At 30.4% G+C, this 22,531-nt stretch overlaps 2 protein-coding genes across 2 annotated transcripts; one reads left to right on the plus strand and one right to left on the minus strand.

Annotated features, from left to right (window-relative positions):
- The first annotated feature begins 337 nt into the window (after positions 1–337).
- LOC135925173 (DNA-directed RNA polymerase II subunit RPB1-like) lies at positions 338–18,257 on the plus strand. Its single transcript, XM_065460386.1, has 26 exons — positions 338–436; positions 485–754; positions 799–957; positions 2,549–2,723; positions 2,896–3,005; positions 3,462–3,623; positions 5,664–5,884; positions 6,187–6,319; positions 6,454–6,578; positions 6,800–7,010; positions 7,157–7,366; positions 7,497–7,677; positions 8,260–8,417; positions 9,072–9,200; positions 9,444–9,710; positions 9,904–10,073; positions 10,204–10,444; positions 11,124–11,467; positions 11,656–11,791; positions 12,954–13,272; positions 13,558–13,730; positions 14,159–14,341; positions 14,889–15,092; positions 15,292–15,478; positions 15,767–15,959; positions 16,672–18,257. Exons 1-26 carry the CDS (start codon positions 359–361, stop codon positions 18,140–18,142), a joined length of 6,210 nt encoding a protein of 2,069 aa, XP_065316458.1. The 5' UTR covers positions 338–358; the 3' UTR covers positions 18,143–18,257.
- Positions 18,258–19,021: 764 nt separating this feature from the next.
- On the minus strand, positions 19,022–19,492 carry LOC135924044 (uncharacterized). Its single transcript, XM_065459091.1, has one exon. It carries the CDS (start codon positions 19,490–19,492, stop codon positions 19,022–19,024), a length of 471 nt encoding a protein of 156 aa, XP_065315163.1.
- Positions 19,493–22,531: the final 3,039 nt, after the last annotated feature.

The following is a 22,531-nucleotide window of genomic DNA, read 5'->3' on the forward strand; positions in this document are numbered from 1 at the left end:
GAAATTATATAAACATGGGAAAACCAATGAATCAAACATATAAAAAATGATTTAAACGTATATTCTTATAGCAAGTCATATTTTACCTTATCAATTTTTATATTCAAATTAATTCTATTTCGTATTTATATATTTTAGTATATATTTAGTGTGTATTTTATAAAGATATCATAATATTATTTTTTTATATTGCTAAAATCGTTCTTTTTAGCTTAATATCCATACTTTTCAATCAAATATTATAAATATAAACATTTTCTCAATATCAGTCTAATCTAGTTAGACTATTCTCATGCGGTTAATGTTTAGGATTATCATAAAATAAGTAGAATTCATACGTTCGGTTTATATATTTAAAATGGTGATGGCTGAATCGAATATACCACTCAAATTAGTTAAAAGTGTTCAATTTGGAATTCTTAGTCCAGATCAGATAGTAAATCATTAATAAATATATATAATATAAATTAATAACAAAAAATAGCGTAAAATGTCAGTAGTTGAAGGTGGTATACAGTATCCTGAAACGCGTGAAGGAGGTAGACCTAAATTGGGTGGTTTAATGGATCCACGTCAAGGTGTTATAGATAGGACATCGAGATGCCAAACATGTGCCGGAAATATGTCTGAATGTCCAGGGCATTTTGCTCATATCGAATTAGCTAAACCTGTTTTTCATATTGGCTTTTTGTCAAATACTATAAAAATTCTTAGATGTGTTTGTTTTTATTGTTCAAGACTAAAAATACCAGCGGTATAAATATATATAGCCATTTTTAGAGCTTTATATTATTCTAGGATAATTCGAAAATCAAAGAAATAGTTCATAAAACAAAAAATCTGCCGCGAAAACGATTAGCATATGTGTATGATTTATGTAAAGGGAAACATATGTGTGAAGGTGGTAATGATGTAGAAATGGCAAATCAAGATGAAGAAAGTTTGCTAAAAGAAAAAGTAAAATCTAAGTTTTTTTATAGAAATTAATTACAAATGATATACTTGGTCAATATAATTTATAATAGGTATAATATTCAAAGTTTAAATATTATAAATTATAATTATTAAAAAAAATTAATTAAATTATATTTTTATAACAAATATGGTTGGCTGCTCTAAATTATAACATTTATCTTTAATTTGAATTGGTTTTTAGTTTTTTTATGACCTAGCTAAAATATTTAGATTTTCTATATTATTTGAGTTCCTAATGATATAATTCAATTTCTTTATATCTATTCAATAATTCGATATCTATCATTGAGGTTTTTATATTATCCCTATGTCATTTAATCCTCTCATATTATCTCTCCTGGATGGCTATCTATTTCTATAACAGCACTTTTAGTGTAATGGGGAGAAGTATTAAAATTATATTCCAATATATCTGCTAATAATCGATCAAATATATATTTTCATATTTTATTATAAAAGACAAGTGGGATCAAATATATATTTTGGCATTATTATTTGACATAAAACATACGTTTAAGCATTTTTTAATATAAATAATGTAAAATAAATATTATATATGTCAATATATAAAAAAAATATTAAAACATGAAATATTAATATTATAACCTTGAGTATATACTATAAAATAATTTTTTCCTTGGGTTTTTATGAATATTTTGGCAATGAAAATGATACCAATTTAGACAAATATCACATAAAATTAAACTTCTTTCTTATAATATTAATATCAACATTATTTAAATGTTGCATATTAATTATAGGAAGTGATAGGATATTCTCTTTAATAATATCTTCTTAGGTATATATTTTTTTTATAGAGTTAAGTAATAAATTTTTATAATATCCATTTAACGTGATTCATGGTTGAAAGAAATATATAGGAATGTTGAAATAATTGACCTGTAGAGGTACCATTCCCTGACTCAGCTTGAATTTATTTAAATATAGAAACTGTTATATTTTTTTGCTTTAAAAAAAATTATTTGACAAAATGTTATGATATCATATCTAACCTACATGGCTCCCCATAAAATTTTTCAAAAAATATTAGGCCCCGCTTAAGCCTGGCCCAACCCTATTTTTTTTAGAACAATTTTGAATTCATTTTTGAATAGTCTTAGTGTAATGTGACTCATTTAAATATTTTTAAATCATATTCTTTATTGCAAATAGTATTTTTAGCTTTTTTTAAAAATAAAACCTTACAATCAAAATTGAATATTGGTTCTTTTTATTTATTTATTATTGTTGGAAATTATGTAAAAATTAATGATATTTGGATCAGTTTTAAAAAATGGCAATACCGTGAAACTGCATCATAACTTTATAATTTAGCACTGCATTTTATAAATTAAGCGAACGACATCACTGTATTGTACTTATTATAAACAAGACCTAAGTTTTGGTTTCAATTCATTATTGAATATCGTTATTGGCACACCTCTTTGATAAAGTAGACATTTTTATTTTTGCCATTCTCGATTGACAAATCTTAAATCAATCATGTTTCACGTAATCTGCCATAAAAAATTTTCCTTTAAAATGTGAATATATTTTCAATTTTATGAACAAGACTGCCAGTGGTTGTGGCCGATACCAACCCAGCATCAGGCGAATAGCTTTAGAACTGTTTGTCGAATGGAAAAATTTGAACGAGGATGCCACTCACGAAAAGAAATTCCAGTTAACGGCCGAAAGGGTACTCGAGATATTTAAGAGAATCTCCGACGAAGAATCCATTATTCTAGGTGATAAATGAGACTATTTTTGATGCGCATTTGCAACAAATATGATTGATTGAACTAGTTTGGCTTTTTTTAAAAAAAAAAGGTTTAAACGCTAACTCTGTAAAATCGGAATTTAAAAAACTTTATATAATACACTTGTATCACAAATGTAATATTCTTGTCTCTATCTCAGGTATGGACCCAAAATTCGCTCGACCAGACTGGATGATAATCACCGTAATGCCTGTCCCTCCTCTCCCGGTCAGACCCGCGATTGTCATGTTTGGCGTAACGCGCAATCAAGTAATTAATTATTTATTTCTTTTACAATTTAAGTCATTTAAAAAAGTCTTAAGTTTTTTTTATGGTATATTTTAACAAAAGTAGTTGGATATATAGCATTTTATCTTGTAAGTAAAGTATCATTAGGCTCATGCCAATGCCATACCTTACCAGAGCATTGTTAGTGTTGTTAAAAAGACAGATTCGGGTCGATTTTTAAAAATAGCCTGATTAAGATTATATAAAAATAATATTATGTAAGCCTGGAGATTTTTCTCATAGAGAAAGGTTTGGTGGCCTTAGCCTAGGGTATCCAAATATATATAAAATATAGTTCAAATTTCGAAGTATAAAGTGCCATTTTAAAATGTACGAGATAATTTTTTTTTATGCCCTTGAGCACTTTGAATAGCCACAGTATGAAATAGTAACATTACCAATTTCCGCATATTCATCCTACGTTTCTTAAATTTTTAGGACGATTTGACTCATAAATTAGCGGACATTATAAAGGCTAACAATAACCTCAGAAGGAACGAGCAAAATGGGGCAGCTGCTCACATTATAGCTGAAGATGTTAAAATGCTGCAATTCCATGTATCCACTTTCATAGATAACGATATTCCTGGGATACCCAAAGTTTCGATTTTTTTATTTTACCCCATTATACTACCATAATTTATTTATTGATAGTTTTAATCAGAGTTGTTAAACGCTATTTTTAAAAGTAGCGCGCTACCGCTTTTGCTATTTGTCAAAAAAAATAGCGCGCCATTAGCTACTTTTTTCCAAAAGTAGCTTTAGCTACTTTTAAGCTACTTTTTATAAAAAAAATTTAGAAACAAATGAAACAAATTTTTTTATTTTTTTTTTGCTTATAATGTAAATGTATAATAAATAATATATAAAAATCAACATTTATAAATATAAAAATATAGTTAGTTTAGATTATAGAAAAATAAGCAATATAAATAAATATTTATTTTAATTTGTTGGATTTTAATAATAATATCATTTCAATATTATCATCCCCAAGTTTAGAGCGAAGATCAGAAAGTATAAGCTTTCTTGCTAAATAATCTCTCGACACTTGCACTTGAGGGCAAGGTAGCTCTAAAAATATTTAATCAGATCAATTTATAAATATAAATAAGTTTTTACCTTCTATTATGTGTCCAACTATCTGCCGGTGTACATACATAAGATATATCTGATAAATCTACTATTAGAGCATCTTTCATCACTTTGAAGTTGTCGGCTATTTTATTCATAAGTGTCTGGCGACATAATACTGTTGTGCCAGGGGATAAAGTTTTAATCATCATAGTAAATGATGGATTATCAACAATAGCTGAACTGTGTCAATAATAAAATCAACAATTACTTTATCAGCCAATTTTTGTGAAATATTGGCATGTTTATTATCAGTTAATTTGGTTTGGATAGTATTTGTCTTTTTGAATGAAGATTCTCTTATACCAAATTTTTTTATATGTTTTTCTATTTCCTTATAGCAATTGGCATGAACAGTCTAATAAAATAAATAATAGTATAATGTAAAAATAACAATTTACCTTTAGGTGTTTCTTCAGGTTATAGCTACTCGATTGATTTGATGATATATTTTTTTTACATTTTAAGTACAGGAATTTGTTGTTTTAATATTTATTTTAAAAATTTTTTCAAATCTAAGGAATGGGAAATCGTTATTAGAGCTATTAAGTACATTTTCTTCCATTGAATCTTCCATGTCTTAATCACTTTCAAGGATTTGGATATCCATGGGCGATGCCAATTTAGATTATTAACACAGATTGAAAATATAAATTAAAAATTGAAAATATATTTAAATTTCAAAATTAAATAATAAATTATAATTAATCATGAATTGTGAATATTTCATTGTTTTTTTTTCTCGGCTATATCAACCGGATTAGAATTTAAAGTCTTTAGGGTCCTTAATTTGGAACTTCACATGCGTATCTTCTTTCCCAAAAAATTTAAATTCTAATCTGGTTGATATAGCCGAGAAAAAAAAACAATGTATATTCCAAATTCACAAATTATATTTTTACACCGATCGTAATCTCTTCCCTTGGACATATGCCAAGCGGAACTTTAAAGTTCTTAAAAAATATAGGGGATAAGACAAGAGCCCTTGCATCAGAACCAAAAGAATTTTATTTTTTAAAACAAAACCTTCAAATCACTGTTTTAAAATATAATTACTCATGTTTTTTGGGAACTTGTAGTCCCACCTCCGTTTTTATATAATATTGTTTTATTTTATTTTTTATTTGATATGTTAATTTTAATATTAATTTTATTTCTATATATATTATTATACTTTCTTAACATTTTGAAATATAATATATCATTATTATAATATAAAAAAAAATTAATTATGATATTATATTTAAATTTTCATGTTTATACTTACATTCATTATACTTTTAAAAAAAGTAGCGCGCTAAAAAATAAATAATTAAAAAAAAAGTAGCGGCTATTAGCTATAGCTACCAAAAAAGATAGCACAACTCAGGTTTTAATAACTTTATTAGCATGATTTAATACGATATAAAATTAGTCTAAAATTCTTAAATATTTACAGTTTTTTTTAAATTGACATATACATAAACTAAAAAAAACGTTTCCTTTTATTTCACTAAAAAAATAAAGGCTGTCCAAAAATCAGGAAGACCACTAAAATCTTTAAAAGCCCGCCTAAAGAGCAAAGAGGGTAGGATAAGAGGTAACCTTATGGGAAAAAGAGTCGATTTTTCCGCTCGTACCGTTATAACCCCAGACCCTAATTTGAGCATAGATCAGGTTGGCGTTCCTCGGATGATCGCACAAAACTTGACTTTTCCAGAAATCGTGACGCCCTTCAACATTGACCAGTTCACAATATATTAAATTATATATCATTGATTCGATTTGTTTATTTTCTATAATTTAAAAAAATATAAGTAAATGATCAGCTATTTATTCATTATTCTCATTCAAAAAAAAAGATAGATTTTTTATTTTTGAATAATTTAGTATTTCCTTGTCATTAGTTCACACATTTTTTAAACGGACGATTGAATCTTATAAGTAAAAAGAACTAACTACTTAACTATCGAAAATTAAATTTAAGCGCCTATTTCGTTCAAACCAGATTAATAAATGAAAATATATTAAAATAAAATAACTATCATAGGATGCACGAACTAGTTAGACGGGGAAACAATCAGTATCCAGGTGCCAAATACATTATAAGGGACAATGGAGATAGGATTGATTTGAAGTATCATCCAAAACCTAGTGATCTCCATCTACAAATTGGATACAAGGTTTGATGCAAGCTTTTTATTTTATGCATGCAACTATTTTTACAATACAGTTATATTAATTTTATGTTTGATTGAATTTAGATGTCAAATATATTCATTTCCAAAATATAATTTATTTAATTATTTAATTATAGGTGGAACGACATATAAGAGACGACGATGTCATTGTGTTTAACAGACAGCCTACTCTTCACAAAATGTCTATGATGGGGCACAGGATCAAAATTCTACCATGGTCTACTTTTAGATTGAATCTCAGGTATCCATTTTTACGAGCTATAAATGTTTTGTTATGAAATGGCACTAAGTTAAAATTCATTAAATATTTAACAAGGGTCATCTACTTTAACTCCAAACAAATGATCATTAATATTATCTTAACCCCCATATGATATCTTAATTTGTTAATTAATTTTTTTAGTAATCAAAAACATTATTATGATATTTCATGAATCATATTATAAAATTTTTCACTAATAGTGTTACCACCCCATATAACGCCGATTTTGATGGGGATGAAATGAATTTGCACGTTCCTCAATCCCTTGAAACACGGGCAGAGATAACTGAACTCATGATGGTACAACGGCAAATGATAACTCCACAAGCTAATCGACCAGTCATGGGTATAGTGCAAGATACGCTCACAGCCGTCCGGAAAATGACCAAGAGGGATGTCTTATTGGACAAGGTTTGTTTGTCATTGTGTAAATTGTATACAATTTTTTCTCGATTGTTATAATATAATTTTTTAGAAACCTATATAATACTTCTTAATTATAAAATTTTATATATTTTATTGTTTTCTATTTGCATATAAAATTATTATCGAAATAGGAACAAATGATGAACCTCCTTATGTGGCTGCCCAGTTGGAATGGCAAAATTCCGCAACCAGCTATCATAAAGCCAAAACCGCTGTGGACTGGCAAACAGCTCTTCTCATTAGTTATTCCCGGTAATGTGAATTGTGTCCGTACCCATAGCACACACCCGGACGAGGAAGATAGTGGACCTTATAAATGGATTTCGCCTGGAGATACCAAGGTTAATTTTTGTCAATTTTCAACCTACAAATCTTCCAAAGCATGCTATTTGACTTATAAAATTGTTAATTACTTTTTATACAATTTCTGTTAAAAATAATATCGAACACATGCCTCATTTATATTTAAAGGTTCTCATCGAAAATGGGCAGCTCATAGCAGGCATCCTTTGCAAAAAGACTCTTGGGACTTCAAGCGGCTCTTTGGTTCATATCGTTGCATTGGAATTGGGCCACAAAATAGCCGGGGATTTTTACGGGAACATTCAAACCGTCGTCAATAATTGGCTTATGATAGAAGGCCACTCCATAGGTTTAAAATTTTGACGAGCTTTAACCCCAAAGAAGCTGAATAGTGCCATGATGATTTTTTAAAATTATTAGGCTAAAACAATTTATTGACCTGAGATTTGAATCTCAGAGCTTCTTTTCCTAATTTTAAAAAGAATGAAAGTTAATTTTAGGAGCATAAATGCTACTCAAACTAATTAGTAATTTTCACAATTGAAATAATAATAGTCTCGTTTTTATTTCTTTTATAACACGTAAATTTCCAGCGTTTTATTTAATATATATATATCTTACTTTTTGAACAACAATAATTTGAAACAAAGATGAAGAAATTAATAGTGATTATTTTCTTTTTTTGGGGTTTTTATAATTAGAAAAAAAAATGTTGCCAAAAAAATAATATTCACAAAAATTAATAATAAACAATGACTTGTAATAAAAAAAAATACATTTATGAAAGTAATAAGGTCTTTAGATGAGTTTCAAAGTATATTGAACACAAATCAAATGTATATATATCTCAAAGGCCAATTTTGCTTGTTTTATCATATATATAATATAAATTTTATCTAAACACTGATAAAATGCATGCATCAAACAACAGGAATAGGCGATTCCATTGCAGACCCTCAAACCTACGTGGAAATTCAAAATACCATTAAAAAGGCCAAACAGGACGTCATAGAGGTTATCGAGAAGGCCCACAATGACGAGCTTGAACCCACACCTGGAAATACCTTGCGACAAACTTTCGAAAATCAGGTTTCCTTTTAACTTTATTTTATTTAACTCCTTATAGTATGAAAGAAAATAGCTTTGCTCAATATTTTATTCAGAAAAATATTGTGCAAGCCGCAAGATTTCGCTCATAGATGGCACAAAAGTTTAGACATCTATTAGTGAAATCTCAAGAAAATCGAGCCCTTTAATAACACTACTCTTAGTGTTGTTAAATGACTCGATTTTTATAAAAGGCTAACCCCATATTTTAGCCAAAAATTAAGCTTGGAGATTTTGTTCATAGATAGCAGAATGGGGTGGACATCTATTAACGAAATCTCTAAGCTTGTGTAATTTTATTGGCAAAAATATTGGACATTTAGCAACACTAACTAACCTAAATTAATATTAAAAATGTGTTTGTTGAACTGATGGGTGGGGTTTGTACAATAAGAAATTGAAGATATGCTGCTACATTTGTTACTTACGTATTTAATTTTTGAATGAAAAAATCTCTTATTTAGGGTCATAATGATAATTTTTAAAACGGTGTAAATCAGAAAACATTAAATAGGGAATGTTAAATTGGATTTTACTCTAGCAAAAAATCTTGAGTTTAAATTAACAGGTAAAATTATAATAAAAAAAAATATTTGCAATTTTGTATATTTTTTTTTCTATTTTTTTAAAACAAAGGTTAATCGCATATTGAATGACGCTCGAGACAAAACTGGTAGTAGTGCTCAACGTTCTCTGTCAGAATTCAATAACTTTAAGGCTATGGTTGTTGCAGGTTCTAAGGGATCCAAAATTAATATATCACAAGTTTGTAAATAACATTTTTGTTTATCCTTTTTAACATAATATTAAATTTAATATGATTACTATTATAATTCATCAAAAATTACTTAATCTTTTGTTTAATCACCCACGAATTTTAACTATCCTGGATATTACTTTTTCGATTAAACATTCACTTATCTTGCCATTGCCATATAGGTATCAATTTATTAGTTTTTTATACCTTGTTTTTATAAGTTACATTCAATACTTTTAATTAATGTATAGGTAATAGCATGCGTGGGACAGCAAAACGTCGAGGGCAAGCGAATTCCTTTTGGCTTTCGTCATCGAACCCTGCCCCATTTTATCAAGGACGACTTTGGTCCCGAAAGCCGAGGCTTTGTCGAAAATTCTTACCTGGCTGGTCTTACGCCCTCCGAATTCTTCTTTCACGCCATGGGAGGTCGTGAGGGTTTGATAGATACGGCCGTTAAAACGGCCGAAACTGGTTATATACAAAGGCGATTGATCAAGGCTATGGAGTCAGTCATGGTTAGTGTTATTTTTTTTAGTTCAAATAATTTATTTTATAACTAAGAATTAGCCTTGTTCTGTCCAGATCTAGTGCTAAAACGTTAATCCCGAAAGATTTAGTTTACATTTATATTAAACGCATTTTTATGTGAAATTAAAAATTTAGATAACGAATTATTGTAAAATATTTAATTGACGATTCGTTTGCTAGGTGCGTTATGATGGAACTATTCGAAACAGTTCTGACCAAATGGTTCAATTGCTCTATGGGGAAGACGGATTAGACGCGGTTCATTTGGAATTTCAAAATTTACCTACACTTAAACCATCTGACAAGGCTTTAGAACGTCGTTTCAAGTTCGATACCTCCCTCAATGAAAGGTTTTAAATTAATCTTAAAAATAAATATTTTTTTAAAGATTTTATAATTAGTTTTAAGTTTATATTTTTTATGCCCTTTAGTTTTAATATTTTTTAACAAGCAATGATTTAATTATATGCAAAATGTAAGATACCTCCGCCGTTACCTTAATGAAGACATAGTCAAGGACTTGGTCGGAAATACCCATTGTCTCACCGAGTTAGAAAAGGAATGGGATCAACTCAAGGAGGATCAGGCAATGTTAAGGCAGATATTTCCTACGGGGGATAGCAAAGTAGTACTCCCATGCAACCTTCAGAGGATTATATGGAATGCCCAAAAGATTTTTAGGATTAACCCACGAATTCCATCTGACTTGCATCCACTTAAAGTTTTGAAAAAATTGATTAAATGTTTTAACTATTTATTACATATCTGTTATTAGTGATCTGCATCGGGCCTAATTTTTCAAGCCTGGCCTGGCCCGAAATTTTTTTAAAAAAGTTTTGCCAACCTGGCCCAAATTTGACAGCCCGAACCCGAAATTTTTTTTAAAAAAATTTACCGGCCTGGCCCTAATTTATTTAAATAAAGAAATTAATTTTTATAATTACACAAAATAAAAGACATATGTTATATGTCATTTAGTTTTAATAAATAAAATCAAATACTTTTATTTTACATAAAAAATTCAATATAAAATTGATAAATTTAGATATATTTAAAAAAAATTCCAAAATACGACCCAACTCGGCCCCAATTTTTTTAAAAAATATTAGGCCCGACCCAAACCCGATTATTTTAAATAGAATTAGACCCGAGCCTGGCCCAAAGCCCGTTCGGGCTGGGTACGGGCCGGGCCTAACTTTGCAGATCTCTATCTGTTATATTCAAAAATTCTTTACCAATAAATTATTTCATTTCCAATAAATGATTGATCGGCTGATAATTTCGCCATCTCTCTTATAATCTTTAAGTATTTTTTCCAAGTCATTCTCAAACAAAACAGTTTCTTTTGTTTACGACATCATTTCTATCTAATTTATCGGCCATTTTTTACATCTACACAGGTAATTCAAGGCGTTCGAGATCTAAGCGCACGCCTGACTGTAGTGAAAGGTTCGGACCCCCTCAGTTTGCGAGCTCAGTCAGATGCTACCTTCCTGATCTCCGCCCTGCTCCGTTCCACTCTAACCGCCAGACGTGTGACAGAGGAGTGGAGGCTCTCCACCTCGGCTTTCGATTGGTGTTTAGGTGAACTCGAGGCCAGATTTGGTCGGGCTTTGGTTGATCCTGGTGAGATGGTGGGGCCCCTGGCCGCTCAGTCTCTAGGTGAGCCCGCCACTCAAATGACCCTCAATACTTTCCATTATGCTGGAGTTTCAGCCAAGAACGTTACACTCGGGGTTCCCAGGTAATCATAATTATTATAGATGTACTAAACTTTTTTTAATAATTTTGAGTTGAAATTAGTTATAAAAAAATGAAAAGTACAGAATTTGGGTGGCTCATTTATTATATATTTGAGTGAGCTATTTTATATGCAAGTCTTTTTAAACTTAAACCATGAAAATAAACACATTTACACCTAAATAACCTTAGGCTTAAGGAGATCATAAACGTATCCCGTAGGCCTAGAACTCCTTCGTTAACCGTGTTTTTAAAAGGGAGGGCTGCTCGTGATGCGGAGAGAGCAAAGGATGTACTATGCAGGCTGGAACATACCACCCTTAGAAAGGTGAGTACCTGCATTTTGGATTTTTGAAATAAATTAATATATTTTTTTGAACTAATGGAGTAAGAGATGAAGGATAAAATTTAAACAATACTTGCTATTATAATATCTGCTTAGGTAACTTAAATAATTCTTTAGTGTTATCAACATTTATAATTATATATATTTATTAAATGATATTTGTTTCAAAACATTCAAACCCTGATCTGTTTAGGCTCTTACATCCTTAGTCTATTTATTTTATAGATGGGGAAACAACATGAATAAACACGTCTAATGGACGTTCATTTTAAATGGCTTTGGCTGATATTTTTTTAAAAAATCTTTTTATATTTAAAATAAATTAAAATGTTTTATGTTCTTTTGTTTATATGTTTTAATATTATTACAGCCAAGTTCAAGTTATTTGAAATATTTAAAAATAGTTGAAAGGGAATATAATTTGAAAGGATATGTAACTGTAAATTGTAAATTATATCAAATAATCATAGTTTTAAAATTTTTTAAAAATGAATATATTTTATAAGATTTATATTTTTTTCTTCAAAGCAAAATTTAAATTTAGATATCTAGTTGCATTATGAAAATCACAATTAAATAAGGATTCATAATAGAATTTCTTTTTCTTGAATGGGTTATAAAGTTAATTGTTTTATGAACATGAATATCACTGAGCTCAGAATTAAATATGAAATCGAAATATATTTTTTTTTAAAAATTTTTATTCATAAAATTACCATAAAGGATCTCTATTGAATCCAAGACAAAAGAGAGGTTGATTAATATAAAAATTTTAATTCTATGTGAACATCTAGTTGTGAAAGATTTTCCAATTTTGCATTGGTGGAAATATTGTGAGCGATTTCTAAGATTAAAATGTGGCTTTTTTTTCTATTTTTTAAAAATATTTATCAAATAATCATTGGCGTGACTAATAAATGAGAATATTAAAAGTAGATAATTAAAGACACAACTAGATAAAGCCCACTGATGGTTTTAGCCGTTAGTTATATTTGATTAACCATAGTTTTTTTTAAATGAAAAAAAAAATATATTCACGTTGTGAAACTAAAGAATCAAGCAATTCAAATATTTATTTTATAGTTAATTTGCTTTTATTTCATAGTTTAAAAGCGATATATTCCTAATTTATAATCTCCTATAGGTAACCGCCAATACCGCCATCTACTATGACCCTGACCCGGTTAACACCGTGATACCCGAAGATAGAGAATTCGTATCAGTTTATTATGAAATGCCTGATTTTGACCCGGCCCGTATGTCCCCTTGGTTGTTGCGTATCGAACTCGATCGCCGCCGTATGACGGACAGGAAACTCACCATGGAAGCCATCAGTGAAAAAATAAATGCCGGGTTTGGTGACGATTTGAATTGCATATTCAACGACGATAACTCCGAGAGGCTAGTACTCAGGATACGAATAGCGGCCACTGAGGGAGGGGGTGGCATGGGAAACGTTTCCAGTAATTATGGATTGCTTTCTCTTTATATATACATATATTAAAAACAAAGTGAAAAATAGAAAACTCGTGAGTTGCTTTGATTGGCTAAGTTACATTGAAAGTAGAATAAATTTTTCATGAAAATTGGATTTAGAATGGAATAAAGTATTATTAATATTTAAAATTAAATATAAGGGGTATCTGTCATTTAAAATAGTTTTGTTTAAATAATGAACTCCATTAGCGAAATTCTTGATTTAGATATGCGCTATTGAAATTTAAATATAATCAACAATCTTTACCCAGATCGAAACGCGGATGGCGAGAAATTTGGTGATGATGCTGAAGATATCGAAAATCCAAATAACGCGAATTCCGCCGCGGCAGTTGATAGGATGGACGACGACGTATTTTTGCGTTGCATAGAGTCTAATATGCTGAGCGATATGACCCTCCAGGGGATCGAACAGATTTCGAAGGTATTGAATTCACCACATGAAATTATTAAAGGAAGACAAATTTTTTTTCAAAATCAATCTACATTATATTATGAAATTTTTTGATTATTTTTATTTGAAAAATTAACTTTAATAAAATGTAGAGCAATTTTTGATTAAATTTTCTATTATTTTGGCGACTAAAATAAAAACATACTTCCCATAGATTGTTTGTCATTAAACAAATTAATGCTCAAAATATATAATAATTTTTTTTCCCTCCCCACTCCTACCAAAAACTTTTATATCAATAGCATTGATTTAATTTTGGAACTTGACAATAAATAAACTATAGGACTGACAAAATATAGCTTAAAATTATTGAAAATTTATATTGTTTTTTAAAAAAAGTTTTTTCTTTCAAACAAGAAATTATAATTAGTCGCAAATTATATGTAAATTTTTTTAAGGTATACATGCATCTACCCACGCAAGACAATAAAAAACGCATAATCCTCACTAACGAGGGCGAATTCAAGGCGATATCCGAATGGATTTTGGAGACGGATGGTACCAGTCTTATGAAGGTTTTGAGTGAGAAGGACGTTGACCCTGTCAGAACAACATCTAACGATATTTGCGAAATATTTTCGGTTTAGTATTTAGTCGGCACATTTATATGCTCATAATATTTTCGTTTAAGTTATTAGAATTATATAGTTTTTAGTTTTGTCATTTACATTCTAATACTAAATTTCTTAGAATAAAAAATTTACTAATCGTTTTTAAAAAATAACTCAATGCTCAGAATTATTTCTTAATTCTCAGGTAAAAAAACCGAATTTCCCAGAAAAAAATAGTCAAATATAAGAATGAAAAACTCAGATTAAAAAGGCGTTTTATTAGTCTACATTTAATACCACTGTCGAGATAGCTTAAAAAAGTTGTACCCCCCCCCCCATGACTTAGAGTGATGATTAATTTTAATAGCACTCAGTCGATACTCTCGTGGATATACCTTTAAGGAAAAATCATTACTCCACCCACCTATCACCTTTTGTTTATTACCTATTATGTCGAGTTTTTTTAAAGTTTTTAAGAGGTAAATATAAAAAATACTCAAGCTAAATGCACTTAAAAAAATAGCAAGTAAATTTTTTTGAGAAAATCAAATATTTATTATTTATTTACATGAATTAGGTGTTGGGAATTGAAGCTGTGCGTAAATCGCTGGAAAAAGAGATAAATACGGTTATTTCCTTTGACGGTTCCTATGTAAATTACAGACATTTGTCCCTCCTCTGCGATATCATGACCGCCAAGGGTCACTTGATGGCCATAACTAGGCACGGAATCAATAGGCAAGATACGGGCGCACTTATGAGATGTTCTTTTGAAGAAACGGTAAAAGAATGATTTGGAAAGAATGAAAACTTATTACGAGCTATAGTTTGTTAGTAAATTATATCCGATTTTATCTGCATATATAGCTTGTGCCTATTATACAAATTTTTGTTTTTAGAATATACTTTTTTTTAAATTTCATAAAATATCATTATTCGAATAACCTTAATATAACTCATAAAAATGTTTATATTCACAGGTCGATATTTTAACGGATGCAGCAGCACATGCTGAAAATGACCCCATGTTAGGCGTTTCTGAAAACATAATGTTCGGTCAACTTGCCCCCATAGGTACGGGATCCTTTGAATTGCTTTTGGACGCTGAACGTTGCAAACTGGGCATGGAAATACCTCTCAACATAGAGGAAAGCATGCTGGTTCCCGGTAATTTAAATTAAATTGGTTTTTTGCACTATATTTCATTTTTAATTCTTATGTTTGTTATTTGTAATTCACTGGATTTATGCCAGTGCTTAAAGCATCATAATATATTATTAAACGAGTTGTTCATAAAATAAAATAGAGATTCTAAATATCATCTTAATTAAAATTAAAATTAAATTTTCTAAACTCTAAGAGCCATTTTTTCTATCCAAAATATTTCTGATTTTAAATTTTATGGTAGATAATTTTATAAAAAAACTAACCAATCTTTATTTGTTTTTAAATTAGGCATGAACCGCCACTTTTTCGGTTCCACCTCAGGAATGAGCCCTTCAGGTATGGGAAATTTAACCCCAGACGCCTGGGGAAAATCCACTCCATACGGCTCGGAAAATTATTCTCCTTCTATTTCAACAATGACGCCCGGTTCTGCCGTTTTCTCGCCTTCCGCTGGTAGCGAAATAAGTGGATTCAGTCCTGTGTATACACTTCTTTTTTATATATCATTTATAGTTCCATCTTATTTTATTTATTTTAATTTGTAATGTTTGGTCTTTGAAATATTTTTAAAAAATCAATATTTATAACCATAATCTGATTTTATTGTATATATGATGTTAATGGGATTATGTGAATTAGCCAAAAAAAATTGATTTTCAACTTGGCCGCCTAAGATTTTTTTTAAATTTTGTATAATTATGGTATTAATAAACTAATTTAAAAAAGAAACTAAAAAATTACCCCACATCTTAGATTACTTCTGAGATATATTGGTCCTAAAAGTTAGATCAATGATTTAAATTCATAAAATTGAATAATAGTGAAAAATTTTATTACCAAAACCGGACGGAAATGGTGGTAGAAAAAAGATATGATTGGGTCGGATATTGCTTTATGAGTTATGACGCTTTAAAAAAATTTAAATTTTAACATAAATTTCTTTCTTAGAAGTCATTGGGTCTTGGTTAAACTGATTTTTGCTAGATTAAATTTTATGTCAAATTTATACAATAATAATTTATAAACAAAGTTAGTAAGTATGTTTTCCCTCTGGGTTATATATATTCTTTATACTATTATGCAAAATTTAAAAAACATCTGAGGGGATCCAGTTGATTTGATATTAAATTCAAGAGGCACGTTGATTAGAACCCATTTGTAATTTTTTTAAAATCGTTTTGTACATTTAACAGATATAGCCCAGCCTGGTCGCCTCAACCTCACTCACCAGGTGGTATTGGTGGGTCTGGTGGCATGTCGCCTGGCCCTGCTAGCCCTTATTCCTCCAGTCCAGCAAGTCCTGCAGGCGCTTATTATTCTCCATCTTCTCCGGCTATAGCGCCCTCCCCAACTTCTCCAAATTATAGCCCTTATTCTCCCCGTGTTGGTTCTTCTATCTCCCCCAAATATAGCCCTTCCTCACCCGCTTACAGCCCCAGTAGTCCTAGTTATACTCCCACTAGCCCAGGGTTATCTCCTGGGAGTGGGGCTGGCCCGTCATCTCCTTATATGCAATCCTCAGACTCGGGGACTCCGGCTTCGCCAAAATATTCACCCAGTAGCCCTGGATATAATCTCTCCAGTCCACGGTATTCGCCCTCCTCTCCCTACAGTCCTGCTACCCCTGGCCGTTCTTCGGGTTCTGGCTCTGCGGGAGGGCCGACATACTCGCCCTCTTCGCCAAAATATAGCCCTTCCCTGCCTCATGACTCCAATTACAGCCCCAGTAGTCCTCCACAATATTCACCTATGAGCCTTAATTACAGCCCTAGTAGTCCTAAATATTCACCCTCCAGCCCAAAGTATAGTCCTTCCAGCCCGAAATACAGTCCCTCCAGTCCGAATTACAGCCCGTCTAGCCCTAATTATAGTCCTTCCAGTCCCAATTACAGTCCCTCCAGTCCAAATTATAGCCCTAGTAGCCCCAAATACAGCCCGAGTAGTCCCAAATACAGCCCGAGTAGTCCCAAATACAGCCCAAGTAGTCCTAAATATAGCCCTAGTAGTCCTAAATATAGCCCCAGTAGTCCTAAATATAGCCCCAGTAGTCCCAAATATAGTCCTAGTAGTCCCAAATATACTCCAACTAGCCCTAAATACAGCCCCACGACTCCTAAATACAGCCCATCAAGTCCCAATTACAGTCCGGCAAGTCCCAAATACAGCCCAGATAGTCCCAAATATAGCCCAGCCAGTCCCAATTATAGCCCAGCCAGTCCCAATTATAGTCCAGCCAGTCCAAATTATAGCCCAGCTAGTCCCAAATATAGCCCAGAAAGTCCTTCCAGTCCAAAATACAGCCCTAGTAGTCCTAATTATACCCCAAGTACTCCTAAGTACAGCCCTTCTAGCCCGAGTCTTCAATATTCTCCAAGTAGCCCTACCCTTTCCAGCGGCCCCAGTTATACGCCCTTATCTAATCAACCAGGGCCTTCTAATGTCCCCTTAGGTTACAGTCCTTCCTCCCCTCCTTACAGCCCTTCTAGCCCTGGTTATAGCCCTACTACTTACAGTCCATCGTCGCCGGCAGAACTTTATGACCCATCTCCGGTTTCACCTTCGCCTGCGAATTTAAGCACCCCTGCAGGCGCTAATATGGATAGCATGTACAGTCCTTCATCGCCAATGCTTTACAGCACCACAACCACTCCTGATGATGAATGATGTGATTAAAATTTCTAACTCGGCAATGAATTTTATTATATAAATTTATATTTACAACATTATATTATTTTGCATTATTTATCAACATAATTAGAATTTTATAATATTCATATTTCATAATACATTTTAAATTGTTATTTTATGTTTAGAACTCAATTCCATAACATACTTAATAAATATATATTTAATAAAATTATTTTAATTTTCTTTTATTCCAAATCTGTGGAATAATATTTTACCTTGATTAATTTATTGTAGCATGATTAGATTACGAAATTTTTTTTAAAATGTTCATTTAAAATCAAGAATCTGACTTCCTTCAGATCTTTTAAAAAATATGTTATTTACAGTTATCAGAGAACCCGCAAAAGGTCGAAATTTCAAGCTTGTTAAAAAAAATTTATTACCTGGCCCAGCCCAGGATTTTTATTTTGATAATTTTTTTGGCCTGGAATTCTTAAAATTATCTAATTTTGAATAATTGGCTGTTTTGGGTATAATTGTAAAGGAAATTGATAATATGAGTAGCAAATAAATATCAGTGGGCCTGGCCTAAAAAATTTTTTTTAAAATACCTGGCCTGGACCAAATATTTTAAATGGCCATTATTAGCTATAAAAGTTTAAGAAAAATAGAATATGCCCCCCTAATATTTAAAATGAAATTATTTAAGATCCGCCCTTGGTTTTATATTTTCACAACTGATCTAATGTCACGATAATTATTAAACGCTCTCTTATGTGATTTTATTTTAAAAGTTTTAGCCTCATCCAGATTATTTAAATCATACCATTTCTTGAGTCGAGCCTGCATTCCGGATACTTAAATTTAAAATTGGACATATTTTAATTCTTTCCCGTTTTATGGTGATTTCCAGGTTTACCCGGGTTGGCCAGTTTTCCCTCTGATTTTTCTTTTCCATTTTTGACGGTCCTGAGCATCAATATTTGTAAGATTCATGCTTCTCATACCCGCCGCTATCACATTTGTCCACGTTATCTTGGGCCTTCCTCTTGGTCTTGATCCTCCTACTTCCATGAACGTGCATCTCTTTACCCAGTCATCTTTTGTCATACTTTCCAGATGCCCAAACCATCTTAGTCTATTTCGTCGCATTACCACTCCAATCATTTCTATACCCAATCTTGCTCGCAATTCTTTGCTAGTTTTTCTCTCAGAGATACCCCACATCCGTCTAATCATCCTCATCTCTGTTCTTTCTAATCTGGATTCGTGAGTCGCTTTAATTGGCCATGTTTCGCCGCCATCTAAACAATTCCTCACCCAGCTTACGTAAACTTTCCCCTTTAACTTCAGAGATACTTTTTTACTTGTAAGAATAGACGACATCTTTGAACTTTTTCCAAGCTTGTCTGACTTTGCAACAACGGCAGAATCTACACAATACTGCCCCTACACCTTCTCCAAAATACAGCCAAGCCAGTCCCAAATGCAGCCCAGCAAGTCTTTAAATTCAAAATACAGCCCTAGTAGTTTGTACATCTATTCTAGAATGAGTCTTCAATATTCACCAAGTAACATAACCCTCAACGGCGTCAGTTATACACTACTGATAAATCAATCAAGGCCTTTTAGTGTCCCCCTATGTTCAGTCCTTCCTTATTCCTTACAGCCCTCTTTATTTTACTACCACATCGCCGTCAGAACTTTATGATTCCGATTTCACTCTCGACTGGGAATTTAATCAGTTCCACAAGGAGCTAATGTGGATAGCATGTAGTCTTTATTCTCCAATATTTTACAGGGCCTATACAAATGTAATAAACCGATGATAAATGAATAGTTATCTGTGAAAAATAAATTCCAATCTCATTGTTTATTATATATACCTTTTGCATTATTTACTATCATTTAAATTTTATAATATCCATATAAGTTTTAAATGTTTAGAACTCATTTACATACTTAATAAATGTTATTCAAAAAAATTATTTAGCATCTCATTTACGTTTTTTTTATTCCAAATATGTAGCATATGTTGCCTTTGTTAAATTTATTGTAGCTCTTGTTATTTGGGCAATTCCGTGACATATCGGCTGAAATAACGCCATTTTCGAACAAACCCTTTTTAAAATAAATGAACACGACCTATTGGTTATATAGTGCATATATATTTTATATAAATCAAAATATATTATTTATGAAATCAAAATTTGAAAATCATCAAATACATCGCAATAATTATTTGTTGATAAATATTCGGGAATTTCATAAGTTCCTGTAATAATGGTCAAGTGTCACTTGCTCTCCAAGCCTGTTGGTAATACAAATAGTTTCTTAAAATAAATTACTCTGGGGCATGAGTTCTTTTTTTTTTAAAAAAATTTTCCTCGTGATTATATAAGTCATGTAATATAACGCCTTTTTTAATATATACTATTTTTAAAAAATATATAAATTGACTAAAAAAATGATTTTTAGGCTTTATCGTAAAAAGATGTTCTTTGTCAAAGGTTTTTACCAAATTAGTAATTGTTTATAATATTTAATTTAAAGCGATTTTAATATAAACCAATTTACAAAAACCCAATCTAAAAATTGATAGCACATCCGGTTTTTTAAAAAATTAGCCAATCTGATATTTTCATCAGCACGTACCCAGAATCAATAACGGCATTAATATTACTAGTATAATATAGGGTTCTATGTTTTTATTATAATTAGATAATGGATAAATGTCGGCCAATTAATCTACAGGCGCGAGCCGGAGAAAATGTCAACATTCAGGCGTTTTAATTAATAGTGTGTTTTTTTTCAAGTTTGAAGTTCTATATTTTTAAGAAAAAATCCGAGGCCAAAGTGATAGTTTTCGACTAAAAATTTGATTTTTCCGATATTTTGACCGACTAAATAATTACGTATACGGCTTAAAATATAGTAATTACCCAACTATTGTCATCACTGGCGTATCCAAGATTTTCTTACGGAAAGGGGGAATCATTGGGGTTATATTTTTATACCAAAAATCAGGATATTTTTAGGTCCTCTTTGAAGAACTTTTTGATTATTTATAAAAATATAATATTCTTAGGGGAGACCAGGGTTAGTCGGGGCAAGGGGTTTGTCGGTTCAGCGGATAAATTTCCACTATGAAGGATTATAAAGAAGCAATAAAATTGTATGAAAATGATATATCATCAAGAAAAGTAACATCTTTTACAGGTTAAAATATAGTATTTTATAAATTTAATATATTAAATGATAATTATTATATAAATTTATCAATGTAATTTTTCATAATACATTTCGATTTTAATATCAGACCTAAATAAATATCTTGCAAACTAAAATCCTCATATATATATATATATTGGGATTGATATATTATTTGATTAAATTCAATTTATAATTATTTTTATCAATCATATATGAACCTAAATATACCATATATAAATATTAGCCTGATAATAAGATAAATTATTTAAAATGAATTATATCTAGCAAATAAAGATTTTCATATAGTATATATATCGTAATTGACTTGACAATCTATATGATTCAAATTAGTACATTTAAAGATATATGAACATTTTTGTCATCAGGATATTTATTTTGGCCTGTTAATAAAAGATCCAATAAACGTTATATATTTAATTATATAAATTTTGAGTTAATTTATTATTTATTTTATTAAGTACACACCTAACACAATTTTAAGACATTATAAAAAATATAAAATGGCTGGCACTTTACCCAAGATAGGTCAAGATAATAAACAAATAATATTTGATGCGGAAGAAAATAAAATGGTTGAATATCTAATTTCATGGAACAAAACTTTTTATGGTTTAACTGTTAAAAAGGTATTAAAAAATTATTGCTGAGATTTTTACCTCATCCCCATTCAAGAAGTGGCTTCTATTAAAACATTAGAATAAAAATTAAAAAAACACATTTTAAAATATTAATAAAAGATGTTTGTATTATATGTAGGGCTGTGCCGATCCACATATTTTTCACCGATCCGATATTTTCCGATATTGCTTCAAAACCGATCCGATATTTATATTGATTTTTAATCACCCCCGTTTTTACCAAATGTAATTAAAATCAATATTTTTTATGCAAAAAATCGAATCATGAATTTAATTTAATATTTTTATTTCTACAATTAAGACTATAATAAAAAAAATATATATTTAATAATATATCCATTTTAGGTTGGTATGAATTATAAAATTGTAATATTTAATAAAAATTATAATATATTAGATTTTTTAATAAATATGAGAGCCTCCAGATTTTCTGGGAATAAGCTTCTACGATATGAACTATCTATATCTCCTGCCGTACTGAAGGCAGACTCAGATGATTCCGCAGATAACGCATTTTGCAAAATTATCTTTGTCTTTTGTAAATTATTTCCAT

Source organism: Gordionus sp. m RMFG-2023, chromosome 2, assembly GCF_954871325.1.
Source record: "Gordionus sp. m RMFG-2023 chromosome 2, tfGorSpeb1-WG-v2, whole genome shotgun sequence".
Taxonomy (NCBI): Eukaryota; Metazoa; Nematomorpha; class Gordioida; order Chordodea; family Parachordodidae; genus Gordionus; species Gordionus sp. m RMFG-2023.

Excerpts from the sequence above, each read along its gene's own strand:
- LOC135924044 (XM_065459091.1), bottom strand. The coding sequence starts at position 19,492 with ATGTCGTCTATTCTTACAAGTAAAAAAGTATCTCTGAAGTTAAAGGGG.
- LOC135925173 (XM_065460386.1), top strand. The coding sequence starts at position 359 with ATGGTGATGGCTGAATCGAATATACCACTCAAATTAGTTAAAAGTGTT. Across the intron at positions 3,624-5,663 it reads ATATTCCTGGGATACCCAAA|GCTGTCCAAAAATCAGGAAG; the intron begins GTTTCGATTTTT and ends AAAAAAATAAAG. Across the intron at positions 6,320-6,453 it reads ATCTACAAATTGGATACAAG|GTGGAACGACATATAAGAGA; the intron begins GTTTGATGCAAG and ends ATTTAATTATAG.